Genomic DNA, 23,887 nt, shown 5'->3' on the forward strand with positions numbered 1-23,887 from the left:
AGTTGGTTAGGATTATATTCATTGGGTTCAGAAGAGTGAGTGGGGATCTAATAGAAACTTATAAAATTCCCACAGGGTTAGACAGGGTAGATTCAGAAAGAATGTTCCCAATGGTGGGAGAGTCCAGAACGAGGGGTCATAGTTTGAAGATAATGGGGTAAACCTTTTATAACTGAGATGAGGAGAAATCTCTTCAGCCAGAGAGTGGTGAGTGTGTGGAATTCACGACCACCAAATGTAGTTGAGGCAAAAACTTGTCTGATTTCAAGAAGAATTTAGATATAGCTCTCGGGACTAACGGGATCATGGGATATGGCGGGGGAGGGGGGGTTGAATCAGGATATTGAACTCGATAATCAGCCATGATCAAAATGAATGGTGGAGCAGGCTCGAAGGGCCGAATGGCCTACTCCTGCTTCTAGTTTCTATGTTTCTATATCATCTGATTCGAAGTTAATCCAGACCTGTGAATTGAAAAGTCCCAATGGGAAATATTGCAGATTGAGTTTGCAGGTCCACAACCCACAGTAAAAAGAGGGGACCAAGAACAAAGAACAATACAGCACAGGAACAGGCCCTTCGGCCCTCCAAGCCCGCGCCGCTCCCCGGTCCAGGATTGAATCCTGAATCCAGGATCCCCGCCCAATTTTCCAGCCTATCTACATACCAATATCCTATCTACCGAGCTGTCCCCCACAGCTACGATGCTTTGTTCATTACAACCTATTAACTCACCCCCACCCCCCCCTTTTAGACCATGTGATCTCCAGGGAGAGGCGAAAACCCAGAGTGAAAAACCCCAGGGCCAATATGGGGAAAAAAAAATCTGGGAAATTCCTCTCCGACCCCCTGAGGCGATCGAAACGAGTCCAGGAGATCACAATGGCCCTGATCGGAAAATGCTTCCCAACCCTAGTCATTTCCACTTCCACGAGAAACAAGGAACAATTAGCCCGCGCCGCTCCCTGGTCCAAACTAGACCACTCTTTTGTATCCCTCCATTCCCACTCCGTTCATATAGCTGTCTAGATAAGTCTTAAACGTTCCCAGTGTGTCCGCCTCCACCACCTTGCCCGGCAACACATTCCAGGCCCCCACGACCCTCTGTGTGAAATATGTCCTTCTGATATCTGTGTTAAACCTCCCCCCCTTCACCTTGAACCTATGACCCCTCGTGAACGTCACCACCGACCCGGGGAAAAGCTTCCCACCGTTCACCCTATCTATGCCTTTCATAATTTTATACACCTCTATTAAGTCTCCCCTCATCCTCCGTCTTTCCAAGGAGAACAACCCCAGTTTCCCCAATCTCTCCTCATAACCAAGCCCCTCCATACCAGGCAACATCCTGGTAAACCTCCTCTGTACTCTCTCCAAAGCCTCCACGTCCTTCTGGTAGTGTGGCGACCAGAACTGGACGCAATATTCCAAATGCGGCCGAACCAACATTCTATACATCTGCAACATCAGACCCCAACTTTTATACTCTATGCCCCGTCCTATAAAGGCAAGCATGCCATATGCCGCCTTCACCACCTTCTCCACCTGTGACGTCACCTTCAAAGATCTGTGGACTTGCACACCCAGGTCCTGTCGTGGTTCCCCAGGACGACAATTTATTCACATCAATTAAAACAGAGAGTCTGAGCAGCGATCTTCCAAGCAATAGACTTTATTTCTCAGCACAAGAGATAAAGTCGGGAACGTCCGGAACACTCCAAAGAGCCCTTGGGCTTACAGTCTTTTATGTACATTTCAGCCTCATATTTCAAGATCCTCCTCTCCCTTTTACAGCCTGTCCTTGGTTGTTATCTTACCCTACAGCCCGACCTTTCTTTGGCCACCATTAGTTTTAGTTGACCCTTTATCTGTTTTCTTTGCAATTGGTCGCTCCCTGTTATATCTCTTTGTCTCTTAAACCATGGTGGTTATAACTCTTGCTCTTATCTGAATTTTTCTGTTTGTATAATAATCGTGGTTTTGTAGACTAAGGCCGAAAGTGTTAGAAAGGACATTCTCTCTGCTGATTTTATGGTTTTATGGTCCACTATTAAGTTGAACCACCGAGCAGTCTTCCTTGTTTTCTTAAGTGACTGTTGTCTGCTTACCTTAATTAGTGATTGCTATATTACTTCTCTAGTTCCTCCACTTTGATCATATCGACTACACTTGATTATATTAGGTCACACGAAGTTATTTTAGGTTATATACCCATCTCACTACTCACCTAAATCTGCTATATCATTTCACTAAAACCTGTGAATCTGAATTTCATACCTAGCTCATACAATATCTAATACAATTTCCCTTACAAGTGAATCTGAATTTCATACTAAACTCATACAATATCCAGTACAATTTCCCTTACAAGTCCCCCCTTTGAGGCTATTCCCTAGCCTCATCCCAATTACCAAGCTCAAATAATCCCCTCGCTCAATTCCATTTGCATTTCATTTTAATCACTTTTTCAGGCGATGTGGAGGAGCCGACTATTTTGGTCAGGGATCAGTGTCCCTATTCTAACTTTATCATAATTTGTCTATCCTGGTTCTGATTTTTGGGTTGCTCCTCCAGATTGCCTGCCCCTGACAGTCATCAGCCAAAAACCTTCCCACTCTTGTCTAGGGAAGGGAAAAAGACTGATTCCTGTGTACAGACTAAGTTCTCCTGGTTTCGCGCGGACTTCAGCAAGGTGCTGTTGTTTCCACAAGATGATCTTCCACTATTGTAGTTATTTTACAGAGTGACGAGTTTCAACTTCGACCAAGGTCATTGTGAATCCACTCAGCGGGGGCGGCTCAAGGTTTTCCCATTCCTCTGTTTTTTCTCTCGAGCGTGAGCTGCTTAGCACCCGCGTCACCATCTGCCGCGCTGCCATTCTGGTAAGGAAGGATCTCAGGGCGGGTAAAAAACAACAAAATATCAATCCCAGAATGATTATTGTTGCGATTGCTACAGCTCCAGCTTTGGCAAACCACGCCCCCCATCTTCCTAATATTCTGTCCAGCCAACTCCATACCTCATGCCCAAACCCAGCATTTTCTTTCACTTCTTTCTTAAGATTTCTTAACTTATTCATGGCTTGTGTAAATGACCCCTCTGGATTAGTGTTATTAGGGATAAATGTGCAGCACTGATCCCCAAACATAACACACACCCCTCCTTTCTCTGCCAGGAGCCAATCTAACGCCTGTCGATTTTGCCACGCCATTTTGCTGGTCGCATCCAACTGCTCTCCTAAGGCCTCCAGGGCATCATTCGTATAATTAATAAACCTCTGCTGATTATAATAGATGTAATTGATCCACTCAGTATTCTTGCTGGGTGTGATCCAAACAAAGAGGGATTCAAACCCTGCAGCTATTTCGTTCCTAGCTTTGAACTCATTCGGGATGCCGCGGGGCTGTCCGATTGCATCCAATTTTATCGTAGGGTCAGGGGTATATGCCCTCTTAACTTTTTGTGATTTAATTTTTCTTTCCACCGGTAGTATCACAGTGCTCTGGGCAAGCATAACTCGAGCACATAGTCCCTTCCAATTCTGTGGTAATTTTGCCAATAGCCCTTTCTCCGGGCCACAAAGCCACCAGAGATCGGCCAGTTGATTTTCTTGATAGTCTAACACATAAGGAGGGGGTGCCCATCCCTCTCCTTAGAGGATCAGATTAAGAGCATCGGTTATATTCCAAATCCTTTCACACTTTCCTGTGTAATTTCCCACACTACTTCCTGTGCTACTTTCCTTCCAATAGCAATCTTGGATTTGTAAGTTGGGCTCTACACTCCATTCCTTTGGGACCGCGTCTACTGTCGTTTTTGGCCACTTTGGACATCTGTGGGTCAAGTTGTAGATGCCCTTTTTTACCCCAGCAAACAGGATGCAGTGGTATTGACACAACGGCGACTCACCTTTACAAAGGTTATCACATGCGGATCCGGAACAGTCTATCTTCTCATACGAGTAGTTCCGATTCCCTATCATATGATACCGTATATATGTGGTATATGGACGGCAATTTTCCTTTCTCCAGCTTTGTTGCCTGGTTCTACAGTCTCCTGATCCCCATGGTATATCAGTTACTTGGGTGTTAGGTTTCTCTGATGCGCATACTACACACTCTTTCCCATCACTGTTTCTCTGACCTGTATACTCAGCCCATTTCCACCATTTGTTTTTCTGCGCTTTTTCCCAAATAGTATTTGTGCTCACTAATCGTTCACGTTTTGTTCGTCTTAATACTCTATCTTCCTGATTTTGCACCCTTATGTCTTCTGTATCCCATTCTCCTTTTCTATGGGTCACGGAAGTTCCTAAGGGAAATAGTTTCCAACTCCCAGGTGGGGAATGGGGCCCCTTCCCTGTCCTCACCTCCCTCGGCACCTTGACTAATAGGCTCAGGCTGGGCATTTGTATCATCAGCCAGCTCATGTACAGAACTACTTTCATCATCCTCTATTCTTTTTGTTCTTCCTTGGCTCTGTTCCTCCTCCCCACGATTCTCCCCGTGTATTTCTATTTCTTCCTCGCTATCACCTCTATCCACTCTGTGTACTTCTTCAATTTCCCTTCTCTCCCCTACCCCTGGTACCGTTCTGGTACAATGGTTTAAGTGATACCACAGTGTACTGCCTTCTACTTGCAACGCCGTGGGAGACACTTTGGTGACTTCAAACGGTCCTTCTCGTCTCGGTTCGTTCCAACGTCTCCGGAACTTTCTGATGTATACTCGATCTCCAGGTTTGATCTGATGTTCTGTTACCGGATTCTCCTCCTCCTTGGCTTTTTCCTGTTCAAATATAGTTCTATGTATAACAGTTAATTGTTGTATATATTCTTTTGTGCTTTGATCTAAACATTCTAGCGTAGGACCTCCTGATCCCCTGATCTTAGGTACCGGCATTACTCTTCCTGTCATCATTTCATGAGGGCTCAAATGTGTGATTCTGTTTTCCTGACTCCTGTATTGCATTAGAGCCAATGGCAGAGCATCTATCCAGTTTTTCCCTGTTTCATTGCAAATTTTGCTTATTTTAGCCTTAAGGGTCCCGTTTGCTCTCTCCACCATTCCTTGGGATTGGGGGTGATATACGCATCCAAACTTCTGCTTTATTCGGAGTGCCGAGAGTGTCTCTCTCAGTGCCCTTCCTATAAAAGCAGATCCATTGTCTGAACTTAATTGCGTGGGTATGCCAAATCTTGGGATAATTTCTTTTGACAGGAAGTTAATCACCGTTCCAGATCCTTGATCTTTGGATGGCGTTGCTTCTATCCATCTGCTGAATCTATCAATAATCACTAACATGTATCTTTTCCCCCTCACCACCTTTCCCATATCCACATAGTCCATGCATAGATGTTTAAATGGTCCTTCAGGAATGGGTATATGCCCTATTGGGGCAGTAATGCCCTTCCTGATGTTATTCTGAGCACACACCTCACACTGACTTAGTATGGAGTCAATCGAGTTTTGCAGGTATGGTGACCAGAATCCTTCCTTCTTGATCTTCCTAGCCACTTCTCCTCTTGCACAGTGGTCCACTCCATGCGCTTCGCTAATTAGTACGGTTAGTAATGATGTGGGTGCTATGACTAATCCCTCCCCATTTCTCCATATCCTGTCCTGTTGTCCCTGTAGTGCTCCTCTATCTTTCCACATTGCCTTTTCAGCTACAGAGGTTTCCTCCTGTAACTGTGCTACATCTTCTAATGTGATCTGAGGTTCGATATCCCCCGTACCTGGCCCTGGGTGCGGCCTTGCTATTTCTACTGGGGCTATCGTAGCCTCAATGCATCCTGACGCTTCTTTAGCTGCCTTGTCGGCTTTGGTGTTTCCCTGTGTGATGCTGTCTGCTCCCTTTTTATGCGCCTGACACTTAATTATGGCTAATTCCCTTGGACCCATCATGGCCCTTATTAAAGCCCTGATTTGACCTTCGTGTTGTATTGGTCCTCCTCCGCTTTTCATAAATCCCCTTTGCTTCCATATTGCCCCGAACAGATGGCAGACCCCGTGGGCATAGGCCGAATCAGTATAAATTTCCAATGCTTCCCCGTTTGCTAGCTCACATGGTCTGGTCAATGCTTTAAGTTCTGCCAGTTGGGCTGAACAGGGCTGTTCACATTTCTCTGCTTCTATGACTTCAAGTGTTTCCCCTTTCTGTTCAACTATGGCATAGCCTGCGTGGTTTCCTAAGTGATCCCTGTAACATGAGCCATCTACATACAGTATCCTTTTCCCTTCTGTCACTAGTCCCTCTGCTCTTAAATCTTTTCTCAGTTTCATAAATGTTTTTGCTTCTCTTAAGCATTCATGTTCTTCTCCTTCATGAGGTAATGGCATGTAATCAGCTGGATTTACTCTGTTGCACTTTATAATCGTGATATCTGGAAATGTGGTTAGCATTCGATAATGATGGATCCTAGCAGGTGTCAGCACAAATTTTCCTTGCTCAATCAATTCAGCTACCTTATGGTATACATGTATGTTTATCGGATATCCCATTGTGACCGTGGCTGCCTTTTCGTACGCCCACCAAGCTGCTGCCAGACCTTGATAGCACGGAGGGTATCCCATTGCTACGTCGTCTAGCTTGGTACTGTAATATGCTACAGCCTGCCTTCGTCTACCCTTGCAATTTTCCTGCATTAACATTGCTGTAGCAAATCCAGCTTCTCTGTTACTCACAAATAAGTCAAAGGGCTTGTCATAGGTCGGTAAAGCCAAGGCTGGTGCCTGTGCCATTTCTCTCTTTATATTCTCAAATGCGTCTGAAGCATCTTTATCCCATTTTAGTTTGGCTTTTAATTCGTCACACCCTGCCTCCTTCATTATCTTTCGTAGTGCCTGCGTTTTTTCGGCATAGCTTTCCACCCATTCTGAACTGAATCCTGTCATTCCCAAAAATGTCATCATTTGTCCCACCGTCTGTGGTTTCGGAACTTTTAGTACTGCTTCTATTTGCTGTGAAGCTATCTCCTTCTGTCCTGCTGATATTTCTCTCCCCAAGTATTCTACCTTTTTCTGGCACAGCTGCAGCTTTTTCCTGGAAACTTTATGGCCCCCTTCTGCTAGTCTTTTCAATAGTTTTAAACTATCCTTCCTGCATTGTTCTTGTGTTCCTGTGCATAATAATAAATCATCCACATATTGTATTAGTGTTCCTTCCAACTGTATTCCTTCTAAATCTGCTCTCAACACCTGATTGAATACATGTGGGGAATGTTTAAATCCTTGGGGCATCCTATTGTATGTGTATTGTTTCCCCTCGTACGTAAATGCAAAGAGATACTGACTTTCTTGAGCTAGTGGCACACTAAAAAATGCCGAACATAGGTCTATTACAGTAAACCATCTACTTTCAGGTGGTATATTTGTCATCAAGGTATAAGGGTTTGGAACCTCTGCTGGCATATCTTCCACTACCTCATTAATTGCCCTTAGGTCATGCACCAATCTCCATTTTTCTCCGTCCGCCTTTTTCACTGGTAGTAGCGGTGTATTACACCTGCTCCGGGTTTCTTTTAATACCCCTGCTTCTATCAATCCCTTAATCGTCCCTCTAATTCCTTCAATTGCTTCTGTCTTGATTGGGTACTGCGGCCTATACGGCCCCTGACGTCCTATCTTTAATCTGACTTCAACTGGATTAGCGTTTTTGACCCTCCCTACATCCGTGTCCTGTCTGGACCACAACTCCTGCGGGAGGGAGTTCAAATCCTGCTCTAACCTCTCTCTCCACTCCAGTTCCTGTTTCTCGATTTGCACTCCTATTGTTATCTGCTTCGGTTTCCCAAGCATTTTAACATCCAAAATTATTTTCGTCATTTGTCCATTGCTGGACGTCCAAATATCTACATTGTCTGTCTGGACAAATTCTAAATCTTGTGCTCTCAACACCATTGGTCCTAGGTCTTTTGATCTGTATCTCGGATTCACTTTCAATGTGACATGTGGCTCCGCCCCAGATACAGAGAACCATTTGTTAACCCATTCATTCCTAACAATGGTGAGGGCTACTCCCTCTAGTCCGATTAAAATACTTCCTGACTTTATTTCCTGTTCTCGTCCTGCCTCCCTTTCCCATTTCTCCTGTATCTCAGGTTCCTGCCCTTCATCAAATATCATTGTACTGTGTAATTCTGTTCTTGGCCATTTGGCTTGTGGAACCCAAGTGTTTATAAGCTTTCCCCAAACTTCCCATATCTGTTTTTTAACTTGTTCCTCTATATCTCCCAACCAATATACATTAACCCCTTCCTTTCCTGGTATTTCAAGTGGATACATTCCCATCAAATCAATTCCTTGTTCAGTGCATTCTAATTTCAGTCCTAAACCTAGGATTGCATCCCTTCCCAATAGATTTAAAGGAGTTTTATCACATACTAAAATAGGTACATGGGTTGTCTTATTTCCAATGGTAACAGGCACCGGCGTCGTCATTCGAGCTAATGTTACTTTCCCCGAGAACCCCACAGTTTTTACAAACTGGTTTGACAATGGTAAGTGATCCGCATATTTCGTTTGCATGCACGTACATGTGGCGCCGGTGTCTATCATCATGGGGACCTCGATCCCTCCTACTCTAACGTTAACTATAGGTTCCTGCTCTGCAGTTTCTGTTATCTGTACGTACTGTCCTACCATTTCGGGGTTCTCTGGGCCTCCCTATGGGGAATTCTGATGGTTTACCGGCCCTTGAAACATCGGGATGCTGTTTGGCGATCCTTGGATCAGTTGTTGGCCTGTCTGCTGCTGGTTTTCTCCCTGTCTGGGGAAATTCCGCGGGCAATTCCTTTTTATGTGCCCTGCCTCCCCGCACCCCCAACACACACCTGAAGGGCCAGGCAGTGGTCCCTGTCTCGGAGTCTGATGATTAACCTGTCCCTGTCCTCTCTGATTCTGATAGGGTGGCCTACCACCTCCCTGTCCTTTCCCATTTCTATTCCAGTCAGTCTGACTTTGCAGGGCGTATGGGTTTTGATAATTTAGGCCATAGGCTCCTGGGTTCATGGACAGTGGGAAGGCAGAAATGTTATAGGTTATGACGGGCTGGCCTCCATCTCCGCTCCCCCCTTTGATTAGTGCAGGTATTTCCTCTGGCTTTTGCTCCACCATCATTGGTGCTATTTTTCTGGGTGCGAGATCCTCTTTTGCCTTTAGCTTATCCTTGCTTTTGATCTCCTCCAACTGTGCCTGATATAACTGGGTACAGTCCCGTGGAGCTCTGTTTCTCTAAGTATGGGGGTGGGGCTACGTTTGGATCTTCCAATTTTGCTTTTTCCTCAAGTTGTACTGGCATCTGCATCCTACCTCCCCTCCATACCCCTCTTCTCTCTTTCCCTTCTTGTTGGAATAGGGCTAATATCTCTAACTCCTTTTCTCGCTTTTCCCTTCTTTTGCTCGATTTATCCTTAATCTTATAGTTCTTTATCATTCCCTTCTGGTCCTCACACCTCTCTATGGACCATGTGCCTTCCTCCGGCCACTGTGTATTGGTCTTATTTGTTCTTTTGGCCCATTTTTTAGAGACGTGTTCTATATCTCCCCTAAGGGCTGGGAACTTATCCCCTAATATCTCCACTGGTGTCTTAACTTGGTGCGCCATTACTCGTCTTTTTGGATCACTGTCACAATTTTTGTCACTTAGTCTGTCAGAGTTAGGTATTACAGTGATTATTACTTGCTGTATTGTTTTTCCGTGCTCAGTCCCCTGTTTACCTTTCCTTTGGATTTCTTTTGCCACTATCTGTAATTCTAACCGGGGTCCTGATATCCACTTCCCCGTAGTCCCCTGTCCCGGCACTATTTTCCTCTCCCGGGCCAGAGGGTAGTAGGTTTTCACTTGCTCGTCTATGTGTATAAGAATCCTGTATCGGTCAGATCCCTTTATTAATTTCTCTAGGGTTTCCAATTTTATTTCGTCTATCCAATTCCTATCGACTACTCTTTCCCATTTTACATACGGCCACTCATTCTTTATCTCCTCTAAGTTAGTTATATGTGTAATCTTTTTCCAATCCAGTGTTGCTTCCGTTTTTTTTTTTATTATTCAAAGATTAGTTATTTTCAATCTTGTCACCAGGCAGTTATGTCAGGGTAATTTTTCAAGTTGTTAGTTATTACCCTACCTATATTCTGACTCTCTCTCTTATTTCTGTCCTTCACGCTGTTTTCTCAGACCAGTTTGTTCAAATTGGTCTTTTACTTCCTCTATTCTAGCTGCTACTCCCCTTTCCTGTGGTTAAAATCCACTCCTGTGCTTTTGGCTACTGTATTAGGTCAGAGAGTGATCTCTCACTGATCTCTCTCCCTCTCGGTTGACGTCCCTTACCCGAGGTCCTGGGTAGGTTTGGACTGGCAGGTTTTCCCACACTTACTCTCTTCTGGGCAAGTCGTGACCTGAAAAACCCGCTCCAAACCGCTTGACTTAACCTAATTGCATTACTTTAGCTTTCGGCCTTTTTCCCGTCTCACTTTTTACCCATTCACAGACAATACAGTATTCGCAGCGCGCTTTTGCATGCAAAAATTCTGCTCTTCAGATCAGACTCAGTCTCTCAAAAATTTTTACACAATTTGGTTTTACCTGTGCAGGATATCTTTTTGGGTTGGGGAGATCCAGGACCAGCAGAGAGCCGGGCGCACCGGGCCTCGAGAAAACCCCTTTCTGACAACAAGGATTTACATGCATGCAAGTCTGCTTACCTTGTTGACAGAAGGCCGGCTGGGGACTTCTCGGTTCCGGTCGGACCACCGTCTCCGCTACTCCTTCCAGATGCTTTTCTGGGCGATCTCTCACCAACCCTGCTAAGCAGCGCCAATTTTGTCGTGGTTCCCCAGGACGACAATTTATTCACATCAATTAAAACAGAGAGTCTGAGCAGCGATCTTCCAAGCAATAGACTTTATTTCTCAGCACAAGAGATAAAGTCGGGAACGTCCGGAACACTCCAAAGAGCCCTTGGGCTTACAGTCTTTTATGTACATTTCAGCCTCATATTTCAAGATCCTCCTCTCCCTTTTACAGCCTGTCCTTGGTTGTTATCTTACCCTACAGCCCGACCTTTCTTTGGCCACCATTAGTTTTAGTTGACCCTTTATCTGTTTTCTTTGCAATTGGTCGCTCCCTGTTATATCTCTTTGTCTCTTAAACCATGGTGGTTATAACTCTTGCTCTTATCTGAATTTTTCTGTTTGTATAATAATCGTGGTTTTGTAGACTAAGGCCGAAAGTGTTAGAAAGGACATTCTCTCTGCTGATTTTATGGTTTTATGGTCCACTATTAAGTTGAACCACCGAGCAGTCTTCCTTGTTTTCTTAAGTGACTGTTGTCTGCTTACCTTAATTAGTGATTGCTATATTACTTCTCTAGTTCCTCCACTTTGATCATATCGACTACACTTGATTATATTAGGTCACACGAAGTTATTTTAGGTTATATACCCATCTCACTACTCACCTAAATCTGCTATATCATTTCACTAAAACCTGTGAATCTGAATTTCATACCTAGCTCATACAATATCTAATACAATTTCCCTTACAAGTGAATCTGAATTTCATACTAAACTCATACAATATCCAGTACAATTTCCCTTACAGTCCCTCTGCGTCTCTACACCCTTTATGGTTCTTCCATTTATCGTGTAGCTCCTCCTCACATTATTCCCACCAAAATGCATCACTTCGCATTTATCAGGATTGAACTCCATCTGCCATTTCCTTGCCCAAATTTCCAGCCTATCTATATCCTTCTGTAGCCTCTGACAATGTTCCTCACTATCTGCAAGTCCTGCCAGTTTTGTGTCGTCCGCAAACTTACTGATCACCCCAGTTACTCCTTCTTCCAGATCATTTATATAAATCACAAACAGCAGAGGTCCCAATACAGAGCCCTGCGGTACACCACTAGTCACAGGCCTCCAGCCGGAAAAAGACCCTTCCACTACCACCCTCTGTCTTCTATGACCAAGCCAGTTCTCCACCCATCTAGCCACCTCCCCCTTTATCCCAGAATAACCTTGTAGTGGTAGATATATTTACCTGGTGGATTGAAACTCTTTATGCATAAAAATTATGCATAAATTACAGCTAAAATCTTGTGGGAACAGTTCTTTACAAGATGGGGATTTCTGAAAAGGATGGAGAGTAATAATAATGGTTCTCATTTCACAGCAGAAATAATGTAACAGCTCCGTTGTCTTGTGGGTGTGTTAAACACTCAGATGGGAATCAAATCTGGGTCCCTGGCGCTGTGAAGCAGCAGTGCTAACCACTGTGCTACCGTGCCTCCCAAAACATTAAATCTGTTTCTCTCGCCAGAGGTGCTGTCAGACCCGCTGTGTTTTTACAGCACTCCCTGTTTGTATTTATGAGTTCAGGAGTCAGGCCAGAAGGAAATTTAAAGACAGTTTGGCCCGGTGGGCGAATGGAAGAGAGGGAAGGAGCAGAGGCAGCTGATCAGATTGTCTCAATCTTGGTGACAAAGAAGCTCCATGAGCTCCTCACACTTGTTGGAGGTGAGGATGGAGGAGACGGGAGAGGGGGAAGCCCTTCAAATGGAACTAACATGTTTGAGGTATTAAAAGCATTCATCACACTGTGTTGAACATAAAGCTTGTGTATTTAAGTTCCACCCAAAATATAAACCTTCCAACTGGGCTAGGATTTATCAGCAGAAACAGACACCAATGAAAATAGTCAGGACCTTGACGTGATTAAGAGCAAAATCCGGTCCTTGCAGTCACTCGTGAACACGCTGGTGTTTCAGCAGGTGAGGTGACTGAGTGAATCCCTTCCCACACACGGAGCAGGTGAATGGCCTGTCCCCAGTGTGAATTCGCTGGTGCTTTACCAGGTTGGATGATTGACTGAATCTCTTACCACAATCAGAACAGGTGAATGGTGTCTCCCCGGTGTGAACTCGCTGGTGTCTCTGCAGGGTGGATGAATCAATAAATCCCTTCCCACAACTGGAGCAAGTGAATGGCCTCTCCCCAGTGTGAACTCGCTGGTGTTTCAACAAGATGAATGACTGACTGAAGCCCTTCCCACACTCAGAGCAGGTGAACGGCCTCTCTCCGGTGTGACCTCGCTGGTGTTTTAGGAGGTTGAATGATTGAGTGAATCTCTTCCCACACTGGGAGCAGATAAATGGCCTCTCCCCGTTATGAATTCTCTGGTGTTTCAGCAGGTAGGATGAATCAGTGAATCCCTTCCCACAATCAGAGCAGGTGAACGGCCTCTCTCCAGTGTGAACTCGCTGGTGTTTCAGCAGGATAGAAGAGGTAGGGAATTCCTTCCCACAGTCAGAGCATCTGAATGGTCTCTCTCTCGTGTGAACTCTCTGGTGTGTCAGCAGGATTGATGAGGTAGCGAATCCCTTCCCACACTCATGACAGTTGAATGGCCTCTCCCCAGTGTGAACCCACCGGTGTTTCAGCAGATGGGATGAACAAATGAATCCCATCCCACACTTGGAGCAGGTGAACGGTCTCTCCCCAGTGTGAACCCGCCGGTGTGTCAACAAGATGGATGAGGTAGTGAATCCCTTCCCACACTCAGAGCAGGTGAATGGTCTCTCTCCAGTGTGATTGTGTCGATGAGTTTTCAGTTCAGATGGAAATCTGAATCTCTTCCCACAGTCTCCACATTTCCATTGTTTCTCCCTGTTGTGACTGCATTTATGTTTCAACAGGCCAGATGATCGGCTGAATGTTCGTCCACACACACAACACGTGTACGGTTTCTCTCCACTGTTAACCGTGCTTTCCCCTTCCATGTTCAAAACCCAATGATATTCAGATTACACTAATTTAGGCGATAGCGTCAGATCCTGATGCGATGTTTGGTTTGAGTTTTCTCCCTTCCACTCCTGCACTTCTAATATCCTGTAAAAAAAAAGTCCAAAGTTAAAAATTGAAGCAAATATTTCTCTTGGTTTGAGTTTACTGTGTGGAAATCCTCCCCTTCTCACCCTCTGGAAAAGGAGACTCCAAAATCCATCAATGTCAGTCCAGGATAGAAATTCACAACATTTTCTCACAGGGACAGTGATAACCGTGCCTGTGTCCTGAGATGACAGCCATTAACCCAAGTCTATCAGTGTTTCTCCTTCACTATTTCATGTGATGTGGGTTTTATTGCCAAAACCAGCATTTATTTCCTGCCCCTGAGGAGGGCAGTTAGAGACTGAATCGCATGTTGACAAGTCTATGGAGAGACAGCAGATTCCCATGAATAAACAGGGTGGGTTTTTAAAATTGTTCACAGCTGTAATGGTTACTCAAGTGAAATTATATTCCAGATTTTCCGGCGTTTTGTGAATTCTATTTAAATCCCCCCCAGCTCCATGATGGGACTTGAACCCTTGTCCCCAGAACATTAGGCTGTGTCACTGATATTACCACCACCTCCCCGATTGTAGAGGGGCTGCAATTACCCCCCAGGTCGGTGCAAACTCGGGCCCGGGGGGGGTTTTATTCGGGGTTTGAGGCCTCCTCCACTGGCTGTTTCTGAAGCCTCTGCACTCACTTCCCCGCCTCCCTGCAGCTCCAGCACCCACACTGCGCATGGGCCAGTCCGAATCCGCACAGCGCATGCTCCACTCAGAATCAGGTACTGCGCCCGCGCAAGCGGCTGCTATTGTGACAATACGGCACATTCTCTCTCGCTGCGAATGCTGGGTAAGAGGACCGCCATAGGAAGGAGATAATGTTCAACACAAAATTGTATTTTGTCATCCAATTACGATCAGAACTACAGGGTTAATATATAAAATTATTAAACCAATTGATACATCTACCAATGTGCATGGTGGGATTGTCACTGGACGAGTATTCCAGAGACCCAGGGTCCTTTTAAAGTCTTCCCCACTCTGTCGTAGGTTGCAGCAAGATATAGTTGGGTTGGTCACATGGGCAGAACAGTGATAGACTTCGAAATATATCACCATTCCTTCACAGTCGCTGGGACAAAATCCTGGAATTCCCTCCCGAACCGCATTGTAGGTAAACCCACAGCACATGAACTGCAGCGATTCAAGAAGGTAGCTCACCACCACCTTCTCAAGGGCAACTAGGGATGGCCAGCGAGCAACACCCATGTCCCACAAATTAATAAAAAAAATATGCTATTTAATCTTGATAAGTGCAAAGTGATGCACTTTGGAATAAGTAACAAGACAAAGAAATAATTAATGAAAGGAAGGACACGAGGTAAAATCAGAGGAGCAGATGGATCTTGGGGTACTTATTCACTTAAGGTAGCAGAGCAGCTGAATAGGATAAGAAGGCATATGAGACACTTGCTTTTATCAGTCGTGGCATACAGTATAAGAACAAGGAGATAATGTTGGAGCTGTACTGAATGTTGGTTAGGCCACAGCTGGAGTACGGTGTGCAGTTCTGGTCACCTCACTCCAGGAAGGATGTGATTGCACTGGAGGGGGTACAGAGGAGATTCGCCAGGATGTTGCCTGGGATGGAACATTTGAGCTATAAGGAGACTGGATCGGTTTGGAGTGTTTAGAGCAGAGAAGGCTGACGGGGACATGACTGGTGAATAAGATTATGAAGGATATGGACCGGGTGAGCAGAGCCCTTGGTTGAGGGGTCAATCATGAGGGGACATAGTTTTAGGGTGCCTGACAAGAGATTCAGAGGGGAGTTGAGAAAAAAAAATCAGAGGGTGGTGGGAGTCTGGAATAAACTGCCTGGGAAGGTAGTGGAGGCTGGAAACTTAACAACCTTTAAAAAGTATTTGGATGAGCACTTGAAATATTATAGCATTCAGGTAAGGATATGGGACAAGTGCTGGAAAATAGGATTAGCATGGGGTTTAGTGATAGCTATTGTTGGTGCAGACTCTATGGGTCGAAGGGTGTTTTCTGCACTGTATGACTATGACTGTAACTCTCGCTCAGTCTCCTTCACTCTAACAGTCTTTGTCTGTGTCTCTATTTCCCTCTTTTGGTCTTTGTTCTATTTGCTCACTGTCTTTGTGCAACTAAATTTCACTGGATTGATTCCTGAGATGAGGCGGTTGTCCTTGGAGGACATTCAGTGGGATGAGTCTGTCCTCTCTGAAATTCAGAATAATGAGAAGTGATATCATTGAAAAGGGAGGGAAAAGGAAGGATCAGGAAAGCAGCAAACACTTGATGTTGTTCCAGGAAAAGTGGGGTCTGGTGGTGTGGATGTCAGGTTTTACACAGCACATGGTCAGCCTGTGGATTCACCCAGGATGCAGAATCTCTGAATGATTCTATTCAAATCACCCGGAGAGGAACCTTTGAGAGGAAGCACCTAAGAAGAAGCAGCACATAAAGATATCCAAACACAGAGATCCAAACACACTCTCTCTCCCTGTCTCTTACACAGACATGGGCAAACATAGAGACATATCCACAACCAAACAGACATCTTCATTCATAGACACACACCCACACAGATAATTCCAGCCCTATCATGTGGAGAATACAGCCCATTCTGACTAATACTGGAGATGAAATAACAGTGGCTTCACAAACTACGATGTTTGAGAAATTCAAGTAACCATTACCCGTCAGGGGCAGTGAGCAGTTCTGATTACCCATTTCCACTCCTTTCTCTAAACTTGAATCTATATTGAACAACATCTGGGACAGCAGCAGTGACAAATCACTAACACTGAGCTGCCTCTTGTCAGCCTGGGTGAAGAGCCCTGCTGGGGGATAGTGTAAATTACAGAACAACATCCCTGGGTAATCAGTGTCTCTGGGCTCTGGAATTACAGAAGATGCTAATTCCCCTCACATTGATGGTCCAGTTAATGAAGAGAATTCTAAGACAGGTTTCAAGCATAAAGAATATAATGTTGTTTCGACTCTGTTATCCTGGCCTCATTCATTACTGCTCCAATGTCCTGGGAAATGTGCTGCACCACATCCAGCAGGTACCACAGACACTGTTCATCTTTTTCAAAATGTGGATTCGAATCCGGGTCCCCAGAACATTAGCTGGGTTTCTGGATTAATAGTCTATCGATAATACCATTAGGCATCGCCTCCCCCAAATTTGTTCCCTTTAGAACAAAGAAGCTGAAATGGAGATTTCATGGAGCTGTTCAAGATGATCGGGGTGGGGACGGGTGGTTTGATAGAGCAGATCGGGAGAAACTGTTCCACTGATGCGGGTCAGTAACCAGAGGACTGGGATTGAAGATAATTAAAGAAAGACAGACTGGCAGTAATATCGCACATTTCCCAACCAGCAGGAATCACAATGGGATCATTGTTATAATGAAGGCTGAATGGCCGAATGCTGCTCCTACGGCTTATGGTCTATTCCTTAGTTCCCTCGAAACGGGGATAATCCCAGCCTCCCAAATGAAGATGCAGTCATTCAAAAATTAAAACAAAGTTGATTTTTTTTATTTTGAACCCAGAATACTAATATCTAAATCTGCACTGGATATTGTTAACATCAGACCCCAATAAATATAGTTCAGTTCTGGATGTGATTAACAGCAAACTCCAATCTGGCTGGTGTGTCAGCACGTTGGATGACTGATTGAATCCTTTCCCACACTTGAAGCAGATGAATGGTTTCTCCCCAGTGTGAACTCGCTGGTTTACAGTGAGAGGAGATGATTGTCTGAACTCAGTCCCACAGTGAAAGCATCCGAACGGACTCGAGTGTGAACCCGTTGATGGGTCATCAAGTTCCCAAAACTTTTAAAGCACTTTCCACAGTCTGGGCATTTAAAAGGTCTCTCGTCAGTGTGAATCCGTTGATGGCAGATCAGGTTCGAAGAGTTAGCGAATTTCTTCCCACATTTGGAGCAGGTGAACGGGTTATCCTCAGTGTGAATCCGCTGGTGTGTCAACAGTTCTGTTGATGTAATGAATGCCTTCTCACACTCAGAGCAGGTGAATGGTCTCTCTCCAGAGTGAATTCGCTGGTGAATCAGAAGGTGAAACGACCGGCTGAATTTCTTCCCACACTCGGAGCAGGTGAATGGTCTCTCCCCAGTGTGAACTCGCTGGTGTGTCACCAGGTGGGTTGACTGAGTGAATCCCATTTTGCACTCGGAGCAGGTGAATGGTCTCTCCCCAGTGTGAACTCGCTGGTGTGACACCAGGTGGGCTGACTGAGTGAATCCCACCTTGCACACAGAGCAGGTGAATGGTCTCTCCCCAGTGTGAATTCGCTGGTGTCTCACCAGGTGGGACAACTGAGTGAATCCCTTCCCACACTCGGAGCAGGTGAACGGTCTCTCCCCAGTGTGACACCGTCGATGAATTTCCAGCTCTGATGGGGAACTGAATCCCTTGCCACAATACTCACATTTCCACAATTTCTCTCCGTTGTGACTGCATTTATGTTTTGACAGGCCAGATAAACGGCTGAATCCTCGTCCACACACGGAACACGTGTACAGTTTCTCCCCACTGTGAGCGGTGCTTTTTCCTTCCATGTTCAAAATCCAATGATACGCATATTACGATAAATTGGGCGACTCTGTCTGATCCTGATGTGATGTTTGGTTTCAGTTTTCCGACTGCAAATCCTCACCTTTGAATATGCTGTGAAATTGATTTAAAAAAGAAAAAAAGAGAGTGAGAGAGAACCCACAAAAACACAAAGGCAGGTTGTGAAATTGAGCTGAATGAATCTGGTAATTTGTGGGGCCGGCACTGGGAAAAAGAGACCAAGAAAACTGATGGATTGTCACAAAAACCCAACTGGTTCACTAATGTCCTTCAGGGAAGGGAACCTTTGAGCCAGTCTGAACCTATACAAGACCAGAGCTTCAATGTGAAGAGGCAGCGGATGGGCGGGATTAAGAGATGTGGGAGGAGAAGAGGTGAAGGAGTGGATACATCTACAACCAGACAGAAACTCCCAAACCCTTAACCTCCACCATTTAGAAAGACCAGGTTCACAGGTGAATGTGAACATCATCACCTCAAAGTCACACAGCATCGCGACTGGACTGAGATCCTGTCCTGGATTAGGAGAAGTTTCCTCCATTTAAAGAGTGAGAAACATGAAACAATTGTCTTCAGTCCACGCTACAAACTCCACCCCGTGGACACTGACACCATCCCACTCTGATGCTGAAGCAGGCTGTTTACAACCAGGTTCAAATATTTATTTTCTAAGTCTGACTTTGCAGGGTCGACAAGGCTGTTTCCCGTGCCAAGGCCTATGCCTGGTCTGCCCATTTCCATACCTTTTTAGTAACTTTGTACCAGTTGGGTATAACTGAGTGGCTTGCTGTGTCATATCAGAGGGAATTTAAGATTCAACCACATTGCAGATCTGGAGATACATGTAGGCCAGACCAGGTGAAGATGGCAGATTTGTTTTTCCCTAAACAGCACTAGTGAACCCAATGGGCTTTAATGATAATCAATAATGGTTTTTTGCTCATCATTAGCTTTTCAAATTTAAACTTTTATTAAATGTAAATTCCACCACCTGCCGTGGCAGGATTTGAACCTCGGTTCCCAGAACATTACCCTGGGTCTCACCCCCTCGATGCCCTTCCAACCACACACCTGTCCCATCTCCAAGAATGGGTTTCCATCGGTGAGGGGGCTGGGACCTCACACTGCATACTTCTTTGAAAACATGTATTGATATCCTCATAGCTATTTCTAAAATTATTAAAATGGGAGAAATAGCTGAATCTGTGAGTGTCTCTGACCCCTGAACAAATGGAGCAATCTGGGAGACACAAAGAAACTCACACCTCATTCTCCCAAAAGCGACATTTTGATTCTGGATCATGTGAAACACAATTGTTCTCTGTGATCTCTGCACTGTAAATCTTTCCTTTCTCTGTCCATCTTCTATGTATGAATGCATCCATCATTATGAAGTGCTTCGAAAGGTTAGTCATGGCACAAATCAGTCCGGCCTCCCAGACTGCCTGGATCCACTACAGTTCACTACTGCCACAACAGGTCCACAGCAGACACCACCTCCCTGGCCCTGCACTCAACCTTGGAACCACCTGGATAACAAAGCACCTATTTCAGACTCCTATGTATTGATTACAGCTCAGCCTTCAACACCATTATTCCTACGAAACACATCTCCAAATTCCGTGGCCTGGGGCTTAGCTCCTCTCTCTACGACTGGATCCAAGACTTCCGAACACACAGACTGCAATCAGTAAGAATAAGCAACAACACCTCCTCCACAATCATCCTCAACACTGGTGCCCAACAAGGCTGTGTCCTCAGCCCGTTACTATACTCCTTATACACCTATGACTGTGTGGCCAAATTCCCCCGCAACTTGATTTTCATGTTTGCTGATGACACCACCGCAGTGAGTCATTTCTCAAACAATGATGAGACAGAGACAGGAATGAGACAGAGAATCTGGTGAACTGGTGACAATAATCTCTCCCTCAATGTCAACAAAATGAAGGAGATAGTCATCGACTTCAGGAATCGTAAAGGAGAACATGCCCCTGTCTACATCAACAGGGATGAAGTGGAAATGGTCGAGAGCTGAGTTTCTAGGTGACCAGATACCAACAAACTGTCCTGGTCCCTCCATGCCAATGCTACAATTACGAAAGCCCACCAATGTCTCTGCTTTCTCAGGAAGCTAAGGAAATTTGGCATGTCCGTTATGACTTTCAACAACCTTTATAGATACACCATAGAAAGCATTCTTTCTGGTTGTATCACAGCTTGGCGTGGTTCCTGCTCTGTCCAAGAACGCAAGAAACTACAATGGGTCATGACCGAAGCCTAGTCCATCACGCAAACCAGCCTCCCAACCATTGACTCTGTCTACACTTACCGCAACCTCAGAAAAGCAGCCAGTATAATCAATGACCCCACACACCCCGGACATTCTCTCTTCCAACTTCTTCCATCGGGAAAAAGATACAAAAGTCTGAGGTCCCGTACCAATCGACTCAATAACAGCTTCTTCCCTGCTGCTGTCAGACTTTTGAATGGACTTACCTTACATTAAGTTGATCTTTCTCTACACCCTAGCTATGACTGTAACACAACATTCTGCACTCTCTCCTTTCTTCCTCTATCTATGGTATGCAAGAAACAATACTTTTCACTTCATACTAATACATGGTGGCACAGTGGTTAGCACTGCTGCCTCACAGCACTGGGGACCCAGATTCGATTCCCGGCTTGGCTCACTGTCTGTGTGGAGTTTGCATATTCTCCCTGTGTCTGCATGGGTTTCTTCCGGAAGCTCTGGTTTCCTCCCACAGTCCAAAGATGTGCAGGTGAGGTTAATTGGCCGTGCTAAAATTCTCCCTCTGAACAGGTGCCAGAGTGTGGCGACGAGGGGATTTTTACAGGACCTTCATCGCAGTCTGAATGTAAGCCTACTTGTGACTAATAAATAAACTTTGTGTGACAATAATAAATCAAATCAAATGGTGCAACATTGAGTTACCACATTTGGAGTGTCTGTGAGTAAACTAAAGTTAATTCTCACTTAGAGTCATAGAGGTTTACAGCATGGAAACAGGCCCTTCGGCCCAACTTGTCCATGCCACCCCTTTTTTTAAACCCCTAAGCTAGTCCCAATTGCCCGCATTTGGCCCATATCCCTCTATAGCCATCGTACCCATTTCCTTCCCTAAAGGACATTAGTGAACATACATACGGATGTATGAATTACGAGCAGGAGTAAGCCTTGAAGTATTGGGTCGTATGCCACTGCTTATAAAGGACGAATCAAATCAAAAACATCTTTCTGGTCACAGACAGATGTGAGATGAGAAATCAATGTGGAATAAGTTACCTTCCGCCCCTCCTGTAGATAACATATCCCCCTAACATGGCTCACCCTGGCCCTGTCTTAGTGTTGTTTCTGAAAATTTCATGCATTCCCTCCTGACTTGACTGGACAGCCTCATCTATTCATTACCAACTTGAGTTTCGCTAAATCCCTGTCTCAGCTGAGGTTTCTAGAACTTTCATTCATTCCTTTATTTTCTTTAGACTTGACTGTCAGTGTCCCTCATTTAACCCATGAAAAACGTTGTTGTATATAAACCCCTGTCCTCTGCATCAAGTCCCACACACTCACCCATCACCATGTCCTCACCATGGGGCTGCAGTGGTTAGCACTGCTGCCTCACAGTGGGTTCAATTCATGGCTTGGGTGACTGTGTGTGTGGAGTCTGCACATTCTTCCCATGTCTGCATGGGTTTCCTCCCACAGTCAGGAAGGCTTGCTGGTTAGGTGCATTGACCCGAACAAGTGCCGGAGTGTGACAACTAGAGGAATTTTACAGGAACTTGCAGTGTTAATATAGGCTAAGCCTACTTGTGACACTAATAAATAAAGTTTAAAACACTGACCCACACAGGCTCCCAGTTAAACAACTCAATTTAAAACATTGCATCTTTTTTTGCAAATCCTTCCATGACATTATTGTTCCGTATTTCCAGTCACACAGATGTTTGAATCCTTTTCTACAGACACACTTACAATCAGGTTCTGATGAATGGAGTGACTCTGGCAGGTTTTGATCTGATGTCTGGTTTGAGTTTCCCTTCAAATTTTGTCGTCAAATTTCCTGTAAAAAAAGATCATCACTGTCAGTCAAGAATAGAAATTAAGTGAGAAACATTTCTCTTGGGTTGAGTTTTCTGTGTGTAAATCCTCCCCTTCTAACTCCCTGTAAAAGGAGTTTCCAAAGTCCATCCCTGTCAGTCCAGGAGAGAAATTCACAACATTCTCTCCTCCTGCTGACAGGGAGCAGCGCGCATGCGCGCTATTGCCCATCGCTCCGAGAAAGATGGTCTCCGTCAACTCGGGGCCTCCAACTCGGCATCTGCGGTCGCGGCCCCGAATGGTTGGAACGCGGCACTGAGCAGTTATTATTCGGGTTCTCCTGTCTCCACTGGGTGCTTATGAAGCCCCACCCACCCCACCGCCTGCATTACCCTCCAGAATAAGCCGTTTCCCTGGAAACCCGGAGCCGATATAACCGCCCTGCTGCTACTGCGGCAGCAACATCCACTGCGCATGCACTTTGGATCTACAATGCGCGTGCGCAAAGTCTGTTGTAAGGATAGATCATATTCTGATTCACTGTGAATGCTGGGTAAGATAGCCACCATTGAAGTATGTTATTGCATATTAAAAAATTATGTTTTGTGATTCAATTACAACTGAAGCCAAAGCACCAAGGTATAAAATGCAAATAACTAATACAGCAGCTAATGTCAACAGGCACCACAGCTCTGTCCTGAGTTTAATTAATAGCGGAACAAACGTCTACATCTGAAGATGAACTCCTTGGAGTGTCAGCTGGTGTAACAAACTGATTGATTTACCATCCACCCCCTCTCCACACACACACACACACACACACACACACACACACACACACGGACTTGAAAATAAGAATGAACTCATGGTTGATCAAATCCTTTGAACTTTTAAATATGTTAACAGAAGGGGAAAATGAATAAATCCATTTACACACACAACATACCTGAATGGTCTCTTTCTGGTGTGGCTGTGCTGCTGTAAATAGGATAACTGACCACTTACATTCCAGAACTGACTGGGTCAGCACTGCCCTATTTCCAAGACCAACATTGAGGGGCAGCTGTTTCACAGCGCCTGGGACCCGGGTTCAATTCCCAGCTTGGGTCACTATCTGTGTGGAGTTTGCACGTTCTCCCTGTGTCTATGTGTGTTTCCTCTGGGTGCATTCACCATTGTTCTTCCTGACTCTAAACACAGTTGTGAAGGAGCTTCTGTTCCGTGTCTAGGAGCTCTGAACCATGGAAAAGAACGACTGGGACACATTTCTTACACTCCTCAAGATTCACCCACACGGGGACTTTGTTGTCAGTGAAAAGTGACGAAAAAGAACAAAGTGCTGTTTG

At 45.1% G+C, this 23,887-nt stretch overlaps 2 protein-coding genes and 1 pseudogene across 3 annotated transcripts; all 3 read right to left on the reverse strand.

Annotated features, from left to right (window-relative positions):
• Nucleotides 1-1,658: 1,658 nt before the first annotated feature.
• LOC144480911 (protein NYNRIN-like) lies at nt 1,659-6,284 on the reverse strand. The gene is made up of 2 exons (XM_078200539.1): nt 3,800-6,284; nt 1,659-3,742 (listed from the first exon to the last, which is right to left on the reverse strand). Exon 1 carries the CDS (start codon nt 6,282-6,284, stop codon nt 4,293-4,295), a length of 1,992 nt encoding a protein of 663 aa, XP_078056665.1. The 3' UTR covers nt 1,659-3,742; nt 3,800-4,292.
• Nucleotides 6,285-8,912: 2,628 nt separating this feature from the next.
• On the reverse strand, nt 8,913-16,603 carry LOC144480785 (uncharacterized). Of its 2 annotated transcripts, none has more exons than XM_078200381.1 (2): nt 13,979-14,557; nt 8,913-13,892 (listed from the first exon to the last, which is right to left on the reverse strand). In XM_078200381.1, exon 2 carries the CDS (start codon nt 13,781-13,783, stop codon nt 12,746-12,748), a length of 1,038 nt encoding a protein of 345 aa, XP_078056507.1. In that variant the 5' UTR covers nt 13,784-13,892; nt 13,979-14,557; the 3' UTR covers nt 8,913-12,745. The 2 variants fall into 2 exon arrangements, with proteins under 2 accessions (XP_078056507.1, XP_078056508.1); XM_078200382.1 differs by lacking the exon at nt 13,979-14,557 and adding an exon at nt 16,564-16,603 and having other exon boundaries at nt 12,419-13,892.
• Nucleotides 16,604-17,431: 828 nt separating this feature from the next.
• Nucleotides 17,432-23,008, reverse strand: LOC144480913 (uncharacterized; annotated as a pseudogene).
• Between the last annotated feature and the right edge of the window lie 879 nt (nt 23,009-23,887).

This window comes from Mustelus asterias, chromosome 30, assembly GCF_964213995.1.
Source record: "Mustelus asterias chromosome 30, sMusAst1.hap1.1, whole genome shotgun sequence".
Taxonomy (NCBI): domain Eukaryota; kingdom Metazoa; phylum Chordata; class Chondrichthyes; order Carcharhiniformes; family Triakidae; genus Mustelus; species Mustelus asterias.

Coding starts and splice junctions, on each gene's coding strand:
- LOC144480785 (XM_078200381.1), bottom strand. CDS start 13,783: ATGGAAGGGGAAAGCACGGTTAACAGTGGAGAGAAACCGTACACGTGT.
- LOC144480911 (XM_078200539.1), bottom strand. CDS start 6,284: ATGAAACTGAGAAAAGATTTAAGAGCAGAGGGACTAGTGACAGAAGGG.